This window comes from Papio anubis, chromosome 7 (assembly GCF_008728515.1).
Source record: "Papio anubis isolate 15944 chromosome 7, Panubis1.0, whole genome shotgun sequence".
Lineage (NCBI taxonomy): Eukaryota > Metazoa > Chordata > Mammalia > Primates > Cercopithecidae > Papio > Papio anubis.
Window position 1 is genome coordinate 103,402,090 of NC_044982.1, and position 21,223 is coordinate 103,423,312.

A 21,223-nucleotide genomic window follows, 5' to 3' on the forward strand; every position below is an offset into this window, starting at 1 on the left:
CCTACTTGAAAAACACTCAACTTGTTTCCAAGTTGTCCTGGACTCAATTAACAGTGACAGTTTTAGTGCTGTGCGTGGGTGATTTAGAAACTTCAGCCCCACTGACATCAGCCGAAGTCATGAGATTAAAATCTTACTCTCAGTTTGGGAAAACAGAAAATTACCAAGAACACAAGAATTGAAGACAAATCTAATACATTTTTAAGCTCTCTGCCACAAACCATACCATGCTGTTATGAAGATCAGAGAAGAATTATCTGGCCTTTTATTTATTTGATAGATTTCCTAATAGCAGCAGGCAATATGCTTTTATTTTAAAAAATCCTTCAAAAAGGTCTCAGCACAGTGGTTTATGGGAACAGAGCTAACCCCTAATTGGATTCCTCTGAACTTAAAACAAACAGCCCAGCTTTCAACTTCTTTCGTTGCTACAAGGAGGCATCAAACCAAAGAAAATGAAGTTAAATCCACATGACTAGAAACTATCATCTATCTATTGCTGTATCTTTTTTTTAGCCCATGCCACCAACCACCAAAGATCTTTGGAGAATGGTTATATACTATGTGTTTTTTATCTTTGGGAAGAAAAATAAAACAAACCATTAGCGAGGCTAACTTAAGAAAATCAACTTTATAAAATGATAAGAGGAGTGGCTATGCCAAACTGAAATGAAATGACAGAATAGCAAAGGACTGCCTACATAGAAACGAGTCACCTTTGTGAGCTAAGTCATATGTAGCCAGGGCTCTGACAAAAGAGGTCTTCTAGTACTTCAGTCCACTGATCATCATTTGGGAATAGGCTGAAGACTTCTGACTGTTCTGCCTACAGATGTGAGCAGCAAAATCTAACTGGGAAAAATGACCTGACCCTTCTTCAGGACATGAGTTGAAGAATTACCTTTAAGGACAGAAATGTACAACTTTCTCCTATTATTTCAACTCTAATCAAGAAAATGAAAATAAAACAAAAAAGTTAAATATGAGCAAATTTAGAAATGCATTCTACAAAATTCTTTCTGCAACTTCTTGTTTAAAATCTTTAACAAGGGCAACACGCCAAAACACCACCTCTACAAAAAACACAAAAATTAACCAGGTATGGTGATGCATGCCTACAGCACCAGCTACTTATGAGGCTGAGGCAGGAGGATCACTTGAGCCTGGGACGTCAAGGCTGCAGTGAGCCATGATCACTCCACTCCACTCCAGCCTGGGCAACAGAGTGAGACCCTGTCTCTCAAAAAAAAAAAATTATTAAATATATATAGTTTATTTTTTTGAGATGGAGTCTTGCTTTGTCACCCAAGCTGGAGTGCACTGGTATGATCTTGGCTCACTGCAACCTCCATCTCCTGGGTTCAAGCGATTCTGCTGTCTCAGCCTCTTGAGTAGCTGGGATTACCGGTCCGTGCCCCTACGCCTGACTAATTTTTTGTATTTTTAGTAGAGATGGTATTTCGCCACGTTGGCCAGGTTGGTCTCAAACTCCTAACCTCAGGTGATTCACTCAGCCTTCCAAAGTGCTGGGATGACAGGCGTGAGCCACCGCACCTGGCCAATAAATAAAATCTTTGGGGGATCTGAGACATCGCCCTATCTGGACTAAGAGTGCTTATACGCCAAAGGCATGTGAGATGTTCTTGTAGCTGGTGTAATAACCACAGTGCTGATGTACAGAACAAGAGGAAAGCCACAAAAAAGAGCCAAATCATCTCAGCTGAAGTAGCCCCAACAGCAGTTTTCGTAAGAACACTGGTAAACAAAAATGAAACAAAATGAAAGTGTTCTGCTTAAAAAAGAATTGCCTTTATTGCTTAGGGTCTTTTTTTACCATCCTTTTCCCTAAGTAATAAATTTTCTTCCTTTAATCAATATGCATTTTACTCTCTCACATAAGCAATGAACTATAAATGCCAGAAAACTGTCTGTCCAGAGAGCAACTTTTCCTGATGAAATCAGAAGCAAAATCTAACCATCACACACATTCTAAATTCTTGTGTTTCCTACTTAGATTGCAGCTGGTTTACTTGTTTTTTTTTTACGTAAAAGAAACAACTACCACAAAAGTACTGAAATGCTGCTAGCACAACAGAAAATAAAGGAGCAATAATCTCAGTATCATTTTACATCTGTTTAAAGCAAACAAAACAGAACCACTGGCAAGACCCCAAAACCCGAACATAACAAATTCCTTATTCTGAAGGACTCCACTAAGTCACTAAGATTTTCTTTTTTTTTGAGGCGGAGTCTCGGCTTCTGTCGCCCAGGCTGGGAGGTAGTATGATCTCGCTCACTGCAAGCTCCGGGCCTGCCACGCATTCTCCTGCTCCTTAGCCTCCCAAGTGAAGGCTGGGACTACAGGCGCCACGCATCACCGGCTAATTTTTGTATTTTTAGTAGAGGGTTTTACCTGTGTTAGCTGTGATGGTCTCGATTCTGACCTCGGGTGGATCTCAGCCTGCCCCGGCCTCCCAAAGTGCTGGGATTACAGGCTTGAGCCACCGCGCCCGGCCTAAGATTTTCAAAGAACAAATAATTTGTGGCAGCTGGAAAGAACAGCTGATTATTCAAGGACAGCTTTACATAATAGAGAAGTAAGAGTTGAAAAGACATTCCTCTATTAACTCTGTGAAAGTCACCTAATCCTAAAACAAGAGTAATTTTGGCTGAGATAAAAAAAAGTCCCAGTTTCTTATATAAATCATCATAATATATCATCATGATAGATTATATGGCTGATCTTTCTAACCACAAGTCAAAGGTGACTAGGCAGTGCTGAGGGTATGAAGCTCTATCCAGGCATCAGCCAAACGTGGTTAAGCTTAACCACAATGGGAAGCTACTGTCTCCCAAGAGCACAAAGGTTTCCTAGGAGGTAAATGACTAACTGCATGGATGCTACATTTCCTACAACTCCTGGGAAGATCTTGGATATGAGAGGCAATGGAGGGAAGTGACAAAAGATTCTGGGTCCCCAAATTACTCATATTTTCTACTTCCTGCCAAGATAACACATGGGACTTCATACATACAAATATTCAGCTTCTTCAGGAAGCTGAAGATAATCAGCCCATTACTTCGGTTCATTTGAGAAGATGATTATATACTATTTTTGTTGCTCTCAATCCTTTTCGTTCCTTCTTTTTTTTTTTTTTTTTTTTTTTTTGAGTCAGAGTCTCACTCTGTTGCCCAGGCTGAAGTGAAGTGCAATGGCGTGATCTTTTGCTCACTGTAACCTCTGCCTCCTGGGTTCGAGTACTTCTCCTGCCTCAATCTCCTGAGTAGCTGGGATTACAAGCGCCCACCACCACATCCAGCTAATTTTTTGTATTTTTAGTAGAGACAGGGTTTTACCACGTTGGCCAGGCTGGTCTCGAACGCCTGATCTCGTGATCCAACCACCTTGGCCTCTCAAAGTGCTGGGATTACAGGCGTGAGCCATCGCGCCCGGCCTACCCCCTTCTTTTTATAAGAGGCAGGCTGCAGACTGTCTTACACAAACCTTAATGCTATCACCAGATGTTGAGACTATTTCAACACTACTTCTGGAGTAGGGTGGTATGTAAATTAAAGAATGTATTTTTGAAACTTAGGTGTATATTATTAGGGTAACAATCAAGCCCAACTTAAACTATTCCTTTTTGCTGTCTGATTCTTTTCAGTTTAAACCTCAAATATAGCCAGGCGCAGTGGCTCACACCTGTAATCCCAACACTTTGGGAGTTTGAGGGTGGTGGATCACCTGAGGTCAGGAGCGCAAGACCAGCCTGGCCAATATGGTGAAACCCCATCTCTAATAAAAATACAAAAAAAATAGCCAGGTGTGGTGGCGTGTTCCTGTAGTCCCAGCTACTTGGGAGACCGAGGCAGAAGAATGGCTTGAACCTGGGAGGAGGAGGTTGCAGTGAGCTGAGACTGCGCCACTGCACTCCAGACTAGGTGACAGAGACAGACACCATCTCAAACAAACAAAAAACAAAAAACATCCCTCAAATATGTTACATCTTTTTCCTGGTTTTTGCTGAGCAGGCAGAACTAAGATAATCTCTGATATTCGATTAGATCAAGCCATTACCAAAACTCAAAGAACAACTAGCAAAGGTTATTATGACCCCTGTCCCCCTTGACAGACTTCCCAAACAGACAAGACTTTAGTCTAGTGATAACACACTGGACTTCATGAAATAATGTGCTTCCAGAAAAAGCAAATTCCTTGGGTGACTTCATATTAAAATTTATAGGTTCAACCAAAAAAGTCCCATTCCACTTATAAGTGTTTATCAGCACAGAATCGGTAGCCAATCCACTATTTCACTGGTTTTCCAAAACACTAGAAAAACTCTTTAAAAAGTCTTACATGGAGGCCGGGCGCGGTGGCTCAAGCCTGTAATCCCAGCACTCTGGGAGGCCGAGACGGGCGGATCACGAGGTCAGGAGATCGAGACCATTCTGGCTAACACAGTGAAACCCCGTCTCTACTAAAAATACAAAAACTTAGCCGGGCGAGGTGGCAGGCGCCTGTAGTCCCAGCTACTCGGGAGGCTGAGGCAGGAGAATGGCGTAAACCCAGGAGGCGGAGCTTGCAGTGAGCTGAGATCCGGCCACTGCACTCCAGCCTGGGTGACAGAGCAAGACTCCGTCTCAAAAAAAAAAAAAAAAAAAAAAAAAAAGTCTTACATGAAATAAAATATTAATATACTGTGTTCAAATGTGTAAAAGAGTACAGATTTATTTTCTGAGTTGCAATTTTAATGTTTACTTTTAAAGTTAATGAGAACAATGAAGTTGCTGTGATGAACTAAAAAATGTGAAATCAGAGGTACATGACATTTGCAATTCACTTATCTACCATAACCTCTAATTTATTTCTATATTTAATTTCGAGTACATGATATAGAGAACATCTTAACGTTCTTCATGCAGATAAATAACCAAAATTAGCAGTTTTTTTTTTAATGGCTTGCCTTGCAATCACAGTATAATCTTCAATTAATTAGAGATGGAAGGAAAAATACAAATGAGTAGGTAGGCTGATAGCTAAAGCTAATATGTTGATGTTAAAATCTGGGAATTATACCTTTAAGAATGTATGTTTTTATGTAGTTTTAAATATATATAAATCAGAAATCTGTGGAACTTCAAACACCTGACACCATGAAAGCTACTGCCCTATACATTAAACTATTTAATCACTATACAGAAGTGGGGCTGAGAATCTCAGAGTCTCAAACCTTTCATACAGTTTTCCCCAATCAATACCAAACCCCACACAAGTGATTCTTCATGGGTAGCTATGATATCACTGGGCAATGGAAGTCTCCAAGAGGTAACCCAGATCTTGCTCTCCAGAGGTGGTTCTAGCATGACAATGATACCATAAGGAGTCCAATAATTTGTGGTGTCCTAGCTATGTGTGCTTCATCATCCAGGGAGTCCGGTAAAAGATAATTTCTATTATGTTTAACAAGAAGACGTATCAAGAAAGCAAAAGTGGGCTTAGGATGCCTGTGCATTCTCCAACATTAACTGAATATTTTTGCTCTCTGATAAATTTATTATATGCCAGTTACAGGTTTAATTCTGAGTGATAGTCTAATGTAGACAAAGACTTAATACAACCAAAGAGGGCAAATTTCAACTATTTGTAACCTAGAAATAATGTATATACAGAAGTCAATGGCAATACAAGGCTAAATATACACTGGCATATATTAGACAACTTACTTTAACCTGAACTTAAAATTGCAAAATTATCTGGAGCTAGTCATGGAAAGGTACAGCCACTCATTATAATCATAAATCAACAATTCTTAAATCTATTGTCCTCTATAGCACAAGATTCTTCGGGTCTTCAAAAAGATTGTCTATAACTTTCAACCTTAAATCTCCTGATAATGTTTCACATCACAATCCAGAACTGAAAGTTGGTAGATCAACTATCCTATTTCTGATTCAAGCAGGCGCTATCAATAACAGTGGTAGAACAACTCTCCTTAAGGCTTATAAGCTTACTCTGTTCTGGTAGTAATTCTGCTTTGTCCATTAAATTCTCGAATCAAACACCAACCTATTTTGTGCTTTCATCAGAGATCAGTTGATAAATAACTAGAAAATCCTTTGAAACTATCAGTGGTCCAATATCTACATTTTTAGACATACAAATAATATGTAAGTACATTCTTTAAAAATTCAAACAATATAAAAGAATAAAACAAAGAGTCCCCTTCAACTCCTTTTCTCCTTATTTCTCTTTTTTTCAGATTGTTAACAGTTTGGTGTATAGCCTTTGAGATATTTTTGCACATTTTTTTTTTTTTTTTTTTTTAAATAGAGTTTCACTTTTGTTGCCCAGGCTGGAGTGCAGTGGTGCGATCTCAGCTCACTGCAACCTCTGCCTCCCGGGTTCAAGCTATTCTCCTGTCTCAGCCTCCTAAGTAGCTGGGATTACAGACATGCACCACAATGCCCGGCTAATTTTTTGTTTTTTAGTAGACATGGGGTTTCACACATGTTTCCCAGCCTGGTCTCGAACTCCTGACCCTCAGGTGTTCCACCTGCCTTGGCCTCCCAAAGTGCAGGGATTATAGGTGTGAGCCACCGCACCCGGCCTATTTTTGTAAATTTATATAAACTACTGTTTGTTTTCCATAAACTGGGATCATGCTGTATATACTGTTGTATTTACTGACCTTTCAACTCATCAAAATGTCTTGGAGAGCTCTGTCTGTACCTGCAGATATCTCCCAGGGCTTGGCATACTATGGTCCTGGGGCTGAATTAGGCCCATTGCCTATTTTTGTAAATTATTTTCTTGAGACAAAGTCTCGCTCTGTTGCCCAGGCTGGAGTGCAGCGGCTCAATCTTGGCTCACTGCAATCTCTGCCTCCTGGGTTCGAGTGATTCTCCCAACTCAGCCTCCTAAGTAGCTGGGATTACTGGCGTGCACCACCATACCTGGCTAATTTTTGTATTTTTAGTAGAGATGGGTTTTCACCATGTTGGCCAGGCTGGTCTCAAACTCCTGACCTCAAGTGATCTAACCACCTAGGCCTCCCAAAGTGCTGGGATTACAGGCATGAGCCACTGTGCCAGGCCTGTAAATAAATTTTTTATTGGAACACAGTCACATCCATTGTCTATGGTTGCTTTGGTGCTAAAAGGACAGGGTCCAGTAGTCATGACAAAGACCTGATGGGCTGCAAAGCCTAACATACCGCTGGTTCCTTCGCAGAAAAAGTTTGGCAACCTCTGATCTGTCCTATGTTCTCTCTTTTTATTTATTTATTTTATGAGACGGAGTCTTGCTCTGTCTCCCAGCTGGAGTCTAGTGCCTAGATCTTGGCTCACTGCAACCTCTGCCTCCCAAGTTCAAGCAATTCTCCTGCCTCAGCCTCCCGAGTAGCTGGGACTACAGGCACCACCACCATGCCCGGCTAATTTTTGTATTTTTAGTAGAGATGGGGTTTCACCACGTTGGCCAGCCGGTTTCCAACTCCTGACCTCAAGTGATCTGCCCGCCTCGGCTTCCCAAAGTGCTGGGATTACAGGCGTGAGGCACCACGCCTGGCCCCTATATTCTCTATTTAGTATCAGCCTATCCATCTATATACTACACAAAATATATTTTATTGATGGATATTTAAATTGCTTTCAATTTTTCCAGAATATAAACAATGTTACAATAAATAAGTACCAAGGATCGTACTTTAGAATTCCTTTTTTTTTAAGCCACTGTGGGTGCCTGGCTTATACTGATATTCAATAAATATTTGTTGACAAACTGCTTTTGAATGAATCACATATCAAACACAGTAGCTTGCAGAATTCAGCCAAATGAACTTTGTTGATTGACTTCATATAAGTTCAAGGACTTAAGGGTATAATTATTGATAATTAAATGTAAAAAATAAATCCAGTGTGAAGTCATTAAGATTTTCTAGACTGAAGCTAATGCAGACAACAGAGTAGAAGCCATTTTCTTCCTTTATAAACAATTATAAATCAGGACAACATGCTGAAATATTTGAAAAAAATCCATGAATACCTTTCAGTGACTATTTGCATGCTTGAAGTTTTACTCAGCTGTTTTTAAATCTACCCATTAGTTGTTACATCTTTTTTTTCCATTATAGAGTCCATTTGTTTCATCCTTTTAGTAATTATCGTTTTTTTTTTTTGAGAGACGGAGTCTCACTCTGTCGCCTAGACTGGTATGCAGTGGCGCGATCTCAGCCTCACTGCAACCTCCGCCTCCTGGGTTCAAGAGATTCTCCTGCCTCAGCCTCCTGAGTAGCTGGGATTACAGGCGCACATCATCATGCCTGGCTAATTTTTGTATTTTTAGTAGAGACAGGGTTTCACCATGTTGGTCAGGCTAGTCTTGAACTCCTGACCTCATGATCCGCCCGCCTCAGCCTCCCAAAGTGCTGGGATTACAGGCGTGAGCCACCGCACCTGGCCCCTTTTAGTGATTTTCAACATCTCTTGCTTGTATATCTCCTAATTCTTCCTCACGGTGGTTTACTTCCTTATGTGGCATCTATGTATCTTTTATTGTGAGCTCAGCTTAACAGAATTTTTTCCTCTTGTGGTAGTCTTGGGTATCCTGTTTTGTCAACCTAACCCAATGGAGCAGTTCTACATCTGCTACAAGCTGGGTCCCTCAACAATCTGTCATTCCTAAACTGGAATTTCATGAAACCTCTTGTGAAAGTTTCTTAGCCTGAAGTTCCAGCACATACAGACAGTGTAAACTTGGACTCCAGATTCATCAATTCTCACTCAGGTCCTGGGGAGACTGCAAGGTTCCTTTCTGCTTCTGAAGGCCAGTGGGTAGAATTTTTCAAAGCCCTTCATCATGGATGTTAGTCTTAAAACAGTATTTCTTATACAGGGGTCTCAGTTCTGGCTCCCACTACATACCCTGAGGTCATATATCTTGACCCCCAAATGAGGGGTCATGCTCTTTACTGCTCTGAGTTCCCTCAGGGATTTTCTATTTGGCAGGTTCAGCTATGTATTAATATTTTAAAAATATATTTTATCTAGCATTTTATATTTTATAGCAGAAGGCAGGTATCTAGTCTGCTTTACTGATGAAGTTCCCTGAATATTAGTTTCACACTGCCAATCAAGAAATACAGCCTCTTCCCGTTTTTCTGAGATCAGTGCTCCCCAAAAGAACTGGCACATTGCAAGGAGTGATGAAAAAAAAAATCCCTTGGAACACAGGAGGAAGATTTTACAGCTTTTATTTAAGTTAACTTCTTAAGGTAGAAGAAATATTGAGTTAACGTCTAACTGATACGCAGGTGCCTCACTCAGTCTTTACGTTAGGCAGCTTCACTTTATATGTGACACTAGAGGTTTCTCAAGGGCGTGGGGTGTTCTTCACTCAGCAGGTGGGCTGGGCTTGCATAATCCACATTTGTTTACTTTCAGCATACTGTGATTAATAGAAACATACAGGTGCCCAATAAAGTGGGCTTATGGATTATATTACCTGGTTTCAACTAAAATCAAATGAAAATGAAGAGAGTTACACAAATTCCTTTAAAGAAGTCATGAATCAAAGACAATAATAATCATACTAATAACTAACCAGAAAACAAGAAAATTGCAACTCTGAGACATCTCTTATTTTTAGAATGAGCTCTTTGAAAGTATGGCATAGTAGGACTTGTATGTATTTTTTATGTTATGTATGTATCCTATGTAAGTATGCTAAAAATGTTTTAATAATAGGTGAACATGCTAGAAAGTGCTTGGTGACTACTGCTCTAGGCAACCAGGTTATTCCAGTACTAAGAGGCTGTGTCCAGTGGTGAAAAAACTAAACTACAGACCTTCAACTGGTGTCCCTGAAAAGAGTCCTATTAGAACCTGGGTTCCAAAATAATCACTGGAGGAATACTGAACAGTGATAGTCTCTTGTTTCCTAGAGGTTATATGAAATTACTACTATGTAGTAGTGGCTCTCAATGGTCTGGTAAGTCACAAACGAAGGATGATATTAATGTGTGTGATCTCTGCCCACAGAGATGCATAAGGATTTGGGTGAGAGCTCTCATGGCTTTTTGTTACTTTTGAAAAAACAGGACAGTAAAACAAATAGTGTTGCTGACTACTTTGGGGCTATAACATCCATAAAAATCATTTTACATGAATGTGTGTCATAAAGTCAATCATTTCAAAAAGTCACAGGAGCTGTAACACAGATTAGACAGGCTGTGGGCTGTGTGCTAGCTGGAACTCCACTCCTCTTCCATGCAAGAAAGTGAGTGGAAATCATCATAGAAGTATGTTCCAATCTGTCCAAATACACGTGTTTTTGTTTTTTTTTTTTTGCTTTTTGAGATGGAGTCCCACTCTGTTGCCCAGGCTGGAGTGCAATGGCACGATCTCAGCTCATTGCAACCTCCCCCTCCCAGGTTCAAGAGATTCTCCTGCCTCAGCCTCCTGAGTAGTTGAGGTTACAGGCATGTGTCACCACGCCCAGCTAATTTTGTATTTTTAATAGAGACGGGGTTTTGCCACGTTGGCCAGGCTGGTTTCGAATTCCTGACCTCAGGTGATCCGCTCGCCTCAGCCTCCCAAAGTGCTACGATTACAGTCGTGAGCCACCACGCCTGGCCCAAATACACTTTTAAACATTTCAAATTTCTACCAGGCACAGTGGTGCATGCCTAAATACCAGCTACTCAGGAGGCTGGCTAAGCCAGGAAGATCACTTGATGTCAAGAGGTCAAGACTAGCCTGGGTAACTTAAAGAGTAAGTTAACTATTTTTAGTAAGAAATTACTTGGGATATCCAACATAAATGACTGAAAACAAGATTTCAGGACATCATGGTCTGGGAGTTGCTTCTTGACATCTGAATTCGTTACTATTTTGTCTGAATTGGTTATAGGTATAATATCAGGTTAATTGCCTCAGTCTTCTGGGTGACTGGGCTGGGCCTGGGCTGGCTGGAACTCACCTCTGACCACAAGCAGCCTCCTTGATTTACCCTGGTATGCTCTACAAATACTACTTTTGATCTGTACACTGACAAAATCTGAGATGCATTGCCTTAGAGCAAAAATGTGCAAATTATGGTCTGTGGGCTAAATGTGGCTTAAAGCCTATTTTTGTATAGCCCGTGAGCTAAGAATAATTTTTACATTGTAAATAGTTTTTAAAAATAAAAAAATTGGCTGGGTGTGGTGGCTCACGCCTGTAATCCCAGCACTTTGGGAGGCGGAGATGAGCAGATCACGAGGTCAGGAGATCGAGACCATCCTGGCTAACACGGTGAAACCCTGTCTCTACTAAAAATACAAAAAAATTAGCTGGGTGTGGTGGTGGGCGCCTGTAGTCCCAGCTACTTGGGAGGCTGAGGCAGGAAAATGCGTGAGCCCGGGAAGTGGAGCTTGCAGTGAGCCGATATTGCAACATTGCACTCCAGCCTGGGCGACAGAGCGAGACTCCGTTAAAAAAAAAAAAAAAAAAATCAAATTATTACATAACAAAAATTTTATGAAATTCAAATTTCAGTATCTGTAAGTTAAGTTTTATTGGAATCACACTCATTGGTTTATGTATTGTCTACGGCTGCTTTTGCACTGCAATTGCAGAGTTCAAGAATTGTGACAGAGACCATGTGGCTCATGACACCTAAGATATTTTTATCTCGTTTTGTACAGAAAAAGTTAAGCAACTCCTGCCTGAGAGTATCTTATCAAAACCAGGAACAATGCTCAGTTAGCAGACTTGGCTTTCAGCAGATCAGCATAGAATGTCTCTGTGCATGGAGGTGCTCTCCCTTGGCAGTCACTATGGCTTAATGTTGGTAATGGTTGAAGCATACACCAAAGTAATAGAATAAAAGTGAGCACATATGATCTAACAAAAGACCACCGAGTAGCTTTAGGGTTTGGGGCTATGGGTAATTTTGATGCTGACACTGACTTTTAAAATGTGGAGTGGTTTAGAGATCATAGAACAGAGTGCAGATGCTCCTCATCCTTTCAATGAGGCCACATCCACATAAACCCATGGTAAGTTGAAAATACTGTGAGTCAAAAATGCATTTAAATACACCTAACTTTCTGGACATCATAGCTTAGCCTGGCCTATCTTAAACACATTCAAAACACTTATATTAGACTATAGTTGGCCAAAATTATCTAGCACAAAGCCAGTTTTATGATAAAGTGTTGACTAGCTCATGTAATTTACTGACTACTGCACTAAATGTGAAAAACAAAATGAGTGTACGGGTAGACAGTTTATACTGAATGTGTATTGCTTTTGAACCACTGTAAAGTTAAAAAACTGTAAGTTGAACCATCTTAACTTGACTCTTGACTGTTTGTATTTGAAATTGGGGTTGTCTGAAAAAAAAATAGGCTGTATATTATATATCTAGAATTTCTTTATCATGTCTAAAGAAAGATATAAAAAGGGTTACTTCTCCACATAAATGAGGAACAGATAAGGAGTGGGGTGGACAGGAAACTAGAACTGAGCTTTCCTGAGCCAAGAGAGTTCCATCTTATGAGAGGAAAAAGCACGTCTCTTACTTGCGCAAGTATAGGCATCTTTGTTGGTGAAGGGTTTCATACACTGGCTACAGCTGATAGGACCCACAACAGGAATGGAACTGAAAGTGTGCCCGTTGACAGTCTTCTTATCTTTCTCCTTGTCTTTAGAATCTTTCTCCTTCTCCTTAATCTTATCTTTTTCTTTTTCCTTTTCCTGCTGAAGAAAAGAAAAGAATCCACAGTTAATTAAACACTGGAGGGCCGTCTCCTTACCTGGGCACCCAGATGGCATGTGGTCAACAGTGGCTGGTGACTATTTTGGACAAGAGTGAAAAAAAAAGTTCTGGGCAAAGTGTGTGTGTGTGTGTGTGTGTGTGTTTAATTAAGGTGTTGGCATGCAAGCTACATTAGAAAATTCACATGAAAACTGGGCAGGCCGAACAGTTCTGGAAGTGGCTTATCCATTGGCTACTTCTACCGATAGACACAATGCCCAAGGACCAGCACTGCAAGGAGGGCTTCTGAGGCCTCAGCACAGTCCTTCCTCAGCAAGCTACAGCACAGTCCACACAGGAAGAGAGGTCAGCTTTAGGCAGAAGGCAGAAGAAAGGGTGGTAGCAATTCTGGGATTGGCCTGAGGGAGAGAAAGATGCCTGGGCGGCATGAAAAATTGCCGAGGCTCCTCTCTAACTTTCTCACATCAATCGCATATCCCTAAGTGAGGGAGTACCTATGAAGTTTCCTCCTTTACTCTAGTTAGAAACATAAATATGCCCCACATATACATTTTCAGTTTCTGCTAATTAGAATTTTAAGGTTTATAAATATTAACTTTGGCCTAATTTTCAAACTGGCAAGAGGAGACTGATAAGAGGGGGAGACTGGAAAACCACACAGTGGTTAAGAATACGGATAATGGTACCAGACCTTGGTTCAGATTCAGGTACTACTACTACTACTACCATGACCACCAACACCAACACCACCACTACTACCACTACTACTACTTGGTAATGGTGTGACCCTGGGTAAATTATTTCTCTGAGCCTCAGTTTTCTCATTTGTCAAACGGGAATAATCACAAAAGTACCCATCTCATATGTTTTTTAAAACATATGAGCATTAGGTGAGATAATACATTTCTAAAGCATTTTGCACAGTGCCTGGCACAAACTGAATACATAGTAACACTTACCAATATTATTAATTATGCATAATTTACTGGAAATGAGTTTCATTAGCTCATTATTCTCCTAAGCCAACATAGAAAGGTATTGCTTGCGGTAATGGAACGGAAGTTTTGATGTGAGAAGGGAAGATAGAAGAAACTGGGGGGTGGCTACAGGATAATGGTGCAGGGCACGGAGGATAGGAGAATGCACAGATGACAGGAAGGAGCCTTGTTAATAATTTTTCTCAAAAGCCACCTTTGTCGTTCCTCAAGCTAGTTACCAACAGGGTCACTTCCTTTAAGAAAACAGAGTACTAGGGAAAGGAAGTCCCAAGGCTTAGTAGCTCACTCTTCTACCCTAAGTACCTAGGGGTGCAGGAAGGCATGAAAAGCAGGCAGTGTCCCTAGGTTGGAAAGATAACCTTCCTAAGCCGTGCTCTGACCTCTTTTGTGAAGTTCCTTTCTTTCCTGTGGTCTTCCCTCACTTGTCAGAGTGGCAACTGAAACTGATACTCACCTTGTGCTTCCTGTGTGCCCAGTCACTGCCCAGGTGCTTCTACTTACTGAGCAGGCCATAACCAGGCCAGGTACAAAGCTCAGGGGACACCAGCAAAGGAGAGATCAGACTGGGTGACCAGTGGGGGCACGGGCTGGGAGTCAGGAGCTCTAAGTGCCAGAATACCTTGGCCATGTCACCTCAAGGATAATGTAGGAATGTCAGAAATGTTCTAGAGACAGACTGAAAGCAGAGGACTCATATGACATCAAGCCTCAATCGAAGAGAGGTTGTTATCAAAGCTTACACAGTCATGAAGAGGAACGGAAAGGAATTCAAACCTTGAAAACCTGCAGAACGACTGATGAATGCTGGGTCCTTAATTAAATATCTAAAGCAGTCAGGGACATTTCAGGTGAACACCAACCTTAGGAGGCCAGGACCATGGGGACATAACCATGCTCTCCGTAAAAGGTCCTTTAAGCACTGTTTGGCAGAGTACTTGGCTGGCTAATTAGTATCGATGAGATAATTTCCTTTCAAACCAATTGGACTACAAGGAACTACCATTCACAAGGTAGGAGGTTTTATCTATTGCCAATACTATTGTTATGTCCTTAAAAAAATTCCAGGAAAATGGGTGTCCCCAGTCAGTGATCACGACAATTACTAAATGCCTTACATTTTGAATCAATGTCTTCTACGTACATCATTTCGTGTGACTCAATGACTCTGAAGTGGGCAGGGTGAGCGTTATGCTTCCCATTTTACTATGTAGAGGATAAAGATAGTAAATAACCGCTAAAAATCTGAACAGTTACTAAGTGCTAAGCACCGTAATAGGCAATTCACATGTATTTTCTCACAGCAACCCAATGAATTAAGTACTAGGTGTTATCTCCATTTTACATCTGAAGAGACTGAAGCTTAGAGATGTTTAATAACGCATTTGAGGCCACACGCCAGGAACTGCTCAAGCTGAAATTAAGATTCAGATCGGGCTGACTGTAAAGCTCAGCTCTCATACACTGCACTATGCTGCCAGGGACTGGAGAGGTTGGTTGACTTGCAAAAGGTCACACAACAGATGATCAGCACAGTCAAAATGGGAACACAGGTCTTCTGACTTTCTGTTCAGAACCCATCCACTGTAATGAAATGGTAAATAATTGCTACATCTATGATTCATGTGAAGTCTTTTGCTAATCAAATACATATAATGAACATCTAAGAGCCAAATTACTACACTTTTGAATTATAAAAAATAATGAGAGAGGGAGGGAGAAAAACTCCTCCACTTTACAAAACAGGAAGCTGTTCTGAGTGAAAATTGGTAACCGCACAAGTACATAAAACTTTAATAATAACAACTAAATTTGGGGGTTTTCAAATAATTTCTTTCTTTTAACTAAATTTTGCTAAAGGTTTTTCCATGCATAAAATGTTAAATGGAAAAGCATGATTTTTTTGCTCAGGAAAGTTAAAGTATACTTCAATCATTTAAAAAATCTTTTTATAGCAACCAGTTTATCCTCTCAAGCCTTGCAATGTTCCCCAAACCTGAATAAATAAGAAATAGCTTCCCTTTGCAACAATCCAAACTAGTTCTTCCCAGGATAGAAACAAAACAAAACAACCAACTCCACTGGCTCTTTCTGTGTTTACTAGAATTTAGTGCTTTAAAGAAGTCAGGCTCTTACCTCCCCATGCTTTGGTCCTATGAATCTCACTGTTATGTGGGGTACTTCATGAAACCGACCCCATTTTATCGACATGATTCGACCCCCATGCCAGGAAACGTGCTCTCACAGAAGCGGGGGTGCATGCCGTCAAGGTAGAACTCAGCAGCTTTGAGCTGCCATTAGTGAAACCGTAAGAGGAAGCCAGAGACTGGTTAAGAAAGGGAAGGAGGGAGGGCTGAGACTGCTTGTTTCCTTAAGACAGTCTTAACTGTTTGAATGCTGCTGGTAAAGCCAACAACCCTTGTTACAAAGGATACAGGAAATGAAACAAAACCCCATTTCCCCCAAAAACAGTGTGTGTGGACAGTGCTTAAGCTGCAACATAAGAACTCTGGCAAGGTTTGGGCCAAGTTTTTACACGGGAAGTTAAGGAACGCATGTTATCTATTTTAAAATACACTCCTCATTTTATAAAATGCAGTGAGTTTCCTAAGAAAACTTTTTAGTGAAGTTGCCTGCGGTAAAGTGGTGACTAGTTATTTTCTGAAGTTTGACTTTTCCATGTTTAACAACTGGCAAAATGCTTTAGCTGTGTGCTGGGGAAACAGGCTAACAGTATTTAACAGGGATAGATGCAGGTAACAACTGCACTAGGACGCTATCAAAGGTGATTCTTAACTTTTCCAAAAATACCCCTTTATACATGTAATTACAATAAAAAGAACACTCTGGACAACTGTGAAAACATGATATGATCAAACAACTGTCATGTCACAGATCTTTAATCAAAGAAGGAATGAGAATTACGTTTAACATTAAGTCTTTGTAAACACTACTCTAGGAGGCACTTCTGAAAGGCTAATGGGTACAGCTCTCTTTTATACAGACCACAGGACCTAGGAGCTTTAACTGAATTTCCTGTTACAAAGTCATGTAGTATACTTGCAGCTGTGCAGGAATTTAACCCGTGCACTCAAAAATACCTACTTCAAATCAAATAGATTTGTCTAAAACATTTCTAACCACCTCTTGTTTGTGTACAAAGAAGAAAGCTTAGTATTAGGTTGGTGCAAAAGTAACTGTGGTTTAGAAAAAAGAAAACCAGTGTGATAGGATGGTTTAAAGAGGGTCATTCTACTCCCTTTGTGAACTCGAACATCATGCATATGAGTGTTTAAATACTCTGCAACATGCAAAATTACTTAGCAGGAAACAGCACTATCTCTCAAAGATACTAAGACAAAAGCAGAAACTGCCGGTCTTCCTGTTCTACTTCCTGTTTAGCCCCCCCGTTTTCAACAAAAACATACAATATATTTAATCTAATCACTTATGCCAGTCGGTGATAATTCTCAAAAGGACATAGGATCAAGGACTCAATTTTTTAAGTTTATATACAAAACCCAGTACTCCAGACAAACTGTTACCCTCCTAGGAATGTGAACAGTTTACTGCCTACTGGCTTTTGGCTTCTTTGGACATGTTTAAGAACTGTGTATCATCACAATTATACAACTGAATGGAATATATCTAGGTTAATCACTATAACCTATTTTCATAAAGATACATATATATCATGCAAAAGGAAAGCAGACATTTTCAAATAATCCTTAGACACTTTTCTGAGTTACAGGTGGCATTTTAATATCATATTCAGTAGATGCTTTTAATTTTTCCTTTAAAAGATGTAGGTCTAGTTTTATTGAATGGTGGGTTAATAAAACAATTGGATCAGATGGTCTCTCATAGCATCTATTTAAAAAATAATTTTGGAAAACTGAAAATTTGTGATTTTCACAGAAAAATCAGTGTCAATATCCATAGTAGCACTTTCAATTTGTTAACATTATGGAGAAGTAACATTATTGAATAGTTAAGAACAAGATTAGAGTTAGCATCACTATGCTAAGAAAATTTAATATTCATTAATTTTTATGTTACCATTTAGAAAATAAATTACTTCTGCATGGTAGAATGCTATGCAGATACATAGCATAGTGAGGGTATTTAACACAAAACATACTGCTTTTCCTCTATTTCTTTCCTTTCTCATTTTTTTTTTTTAAGAGACAGGATCTCACTCCATTGTCCAGGCTGGAGTGCACACAGCTTACTGCAGCCTTGAACTCCTGGGCTCTGATCCTCTTGCCTCAGCCTCCTGAGTAGCACCACAGGTGTGCACCACTACGCCCAGCTAATTTTACAGTCTTTTGTAGAGATGAGATCTCACTATACTGCCCAGACTGACCTTGAACTCTTGGTCTCAAGTGATCTTCTCATCTCACCCTCAAAGTACTGAGATTACACGTGTGTATCACTGTGCCACGCCCCACACTTTTTAAAAATCATCTTTTGCTACATTGATAAAAGCCAAGCTGTTCCAATTTTATTTAAAAGTGAGCTAATAACAACTCACTATAAAAGGTGACTTACAGTTGCCACTAGGACACTCTAAACACTTGGTAATGGGAAATGGACTATAATCTAGGGTTACGAATTTGTAATTTTTTGAGTTTCCACTGCTAAACACAGCAAGATTTGATCAAGAGATCAAATCTTGAAGCCAAGTCTGAAAGAGGAACCAATCTCAATTGCAAAAGAGTGCTGTCATTTTGACAAAGGAGATGATCAAAGGCAAGAGATCAACTGACACTAAACAGTTTCTACCAGTGATAACAGATTTCAGTCTAACACAAAGTATGTTTTCTCCTGTCCTTTCTGCTCATCCCCTCCTAGCAAACTCCAGTCCTTTCAGATTTAAAAAGTTAAAAGAAAAAAATTATACTGTATAGTAACATTTTGTTTAAACACAAAATGATGAAGTCAGATCACAGGAGGTTGTGTGACTTGAAGCATATGTCTCTGTGCCTCAGTCTGTAAAACAAGGAGGCCAAGATGAGACTTTTTTAAACGTCAGGGTCCAGTTTCTAAATTCCATCTTACATTGTTTTTTTCCCCATTGTGTGTGTGTTTTACCTCATCCATGAGATCAGTGGTATATTCACTGCTCTGTTCTAAAACTCCATGACATTGGGGAGATGGCTAGAAAGGGGGAATCTCCACTTATTTATTGGTCTTCCATGAAAAGCTTGTTTGAAGACAAGATTCGGCAGTTCAAAAGCAAAATAAAAAACAACAAAAAATTTTTGAATGTATCCAAACTATACCATAAAGTTTTTCAAGGTCATGACTATGAGCTTTAGTTCTCTTAGGTGCCTGTTAACACTTAGAGGAATGCTAAGACTATACAAGTCATTTAATAATATTTGGCTAATTTATATTGATCTACCCAAGGGGATTTTCTTTTGTTGATACCAACTATTATCTAAGCCAGCAGTGGTAAGTAAAATAGGTAAGGCTCTATTTTAAGCCTGGCTGCCAATGTGTAAATATGTAGAATACTGGTAAAGCATTCTAACCTCTTTGACCTTCATTTTTTTTTTTTGAATTATAAAACAAGGCTGAGTCCGAAGTTAATACTTAAATGTGTGATTATGCTAGAAATAATTTGCTAGACTCTTTGTATCCCTCCCTGATTGCCTACTTTCTCTCCATTCTGTACTTGGACAGGAGAAATGAAGAGAAAACAATTCTTGTGGCAGGTTTTGTGGAAAAATTTCTCTGAATGTATTTGCTAAACCAAGAGATCTTACAAAACATGGTAAAATACTTTGGCTATATGTCCATCAGCCCACTGAATTGAGGGTTTGAGCAGCTTAGTGCACCTTGTTTTGTGGGGGAGGAGGCGATGCCCTTTTATGACAGTATTATTGAATTCAATGTTTATTTATTCCCTTACTTCTAAGTATGCATGTATGTACATGTGTGTATATATCGTATATGCATGTATATACTACACACACACACACACACGCACGCGCATACATACACAGTCATTGCTTGCAAGAGTTCCTTAACTGATTTCAAATTTTTATTTATTTATGTCTTTATTTTGTTAGAGGGTGTCGTGGGTAGACAAATAGGGTATGAGAGGCGAAAAGATTTTCCCCACAGACTTGAAATAGAATGAGTTTTGGTTTAGCACTGGGAATCAGTATAAGAAAGTGAACTTCTTTTCTCCCTTTCTTTTGAAAATACATTTTTAAAAAACATTAGAAATACATAAACCAAAACGTTAAGCATAGTTATCGCTAAGTGGGGTTATTACAGGAGATTTTCATTCTTTTACTTTTAGATTTTGAAGATTCCCCTAATGAGCATGTAAAAAATAACTAGAAAAAAATGTTACTTTAGGCTGGGCATGGTGGATCACACCCAGTGCTTTGGGAGGCTGCAGCAGGAGGAATGCCTGAGGTAAGGAGCTAGACCGGCCTGGACAAAATAGCAAGATTTCATCTCTACAAAAAAATTTAAACATAGCTCAGCATGATGGCGCATGACTGTAGTCCTGGCTACTTGGGAGGCTAAGGTGCAAGGCAGGAGATTGCTTGAGCCTGGCAGTTCAAGACTGCAGTGAGCCATGAACACCACTGTGCTCCAGCCTGGGTGATAGAGTGGAGCCCTCTACACATACACACATACACACACACACACACACACACACACACACACACACACACACACTCTCTCTCACACTTGGTTTAAATATTTATTTAATCTCTTAAGCACCAAGAGAATATGTTCTAAATGCTCCTAATTAGAAATAGATATAAGAAATGATATTAATCTTAAAAGTTCTTGTAATCTTCCGTAGGATAATCCTTCCCTCTAAACCCAAACGTAAATATTTTCAATCCTTTGATCTTGGCATAAAATCCTTCTTTTGCATTTAAACTGATATTACAGATTTAAGCACTGTGGTTTAAGAGGATGGGATTTGAAACCAAAGAGATCTGGTTTGAACTACCTCTTCACATTAGAGGAGCATCCTTGGTAAGGTACATCACTTTTAGAAAAGAGAGATAATACCTATCTGATAGGGCTGTTGAAAGGGTTAAATAATATATGGAAAGCACTTAGCATATAGTGAAAATTCAGTAACTGGTAGTTCCACTTCTTGTTATTTTTCTTATTATTTTCCTTTACATATTAGGCGATTTCAGAGAGTAATCCTAAATTTATTTTCATTTATGTCCCCATGATTTAACCAGTTTTGGCGTGGATAAAGGCTGTGACAGAATCCTACTGAGGACCGACTACGGTGATCACAAGCAATGCCCACAGTGATACTTACTTTGCTCTTCTTGCTGCTGGACATTTTATTCTTGATGTAGCTGAATGTACGACTGACTTTTGTTGCACTCTTCCATTCAGAATCTTTCTTGAAGAGGCTTTGTGGCGGGAAATTATAGTTCTCTTCTGTTATACTAAATAAAACAAGAAGATT

At 39.7% G+C, this 21,223-nt stretch overlaps 1 protein-coding gene across 15 annotated transcripts in view; it reads right to left on the bottom strand.

Annotated features, from left to right (window-relative positions):
- AKAP13 (A-kinase anchoring protein 13) overlaps window positions 1-21,223 on the bottom strand; it is a 266,890-nt gene that overhangs the window by 42,100 nt on the left and 203,567 nt on the right. For all 15 annotated transcript variants that reach the window (XM_031669207.1, XM_031669206.1, XM_031669210.1 and 12 more), the window contains 2 exons: window positions 21,071-21,203; window positions 12,567-12,744 (listed from right to left, as the gene is read on the bottom strand). In XM_031669207.1, the coding sequence (XP_031525067.1) occupies window positions 12,567-12,744; window positions 21,071-21,203 (311 nt within the window). The remainder of the gene's footprint in view (window positions 1-12,566; window positions 12,745-21,070; window positions 21,204-21,223) is intronic.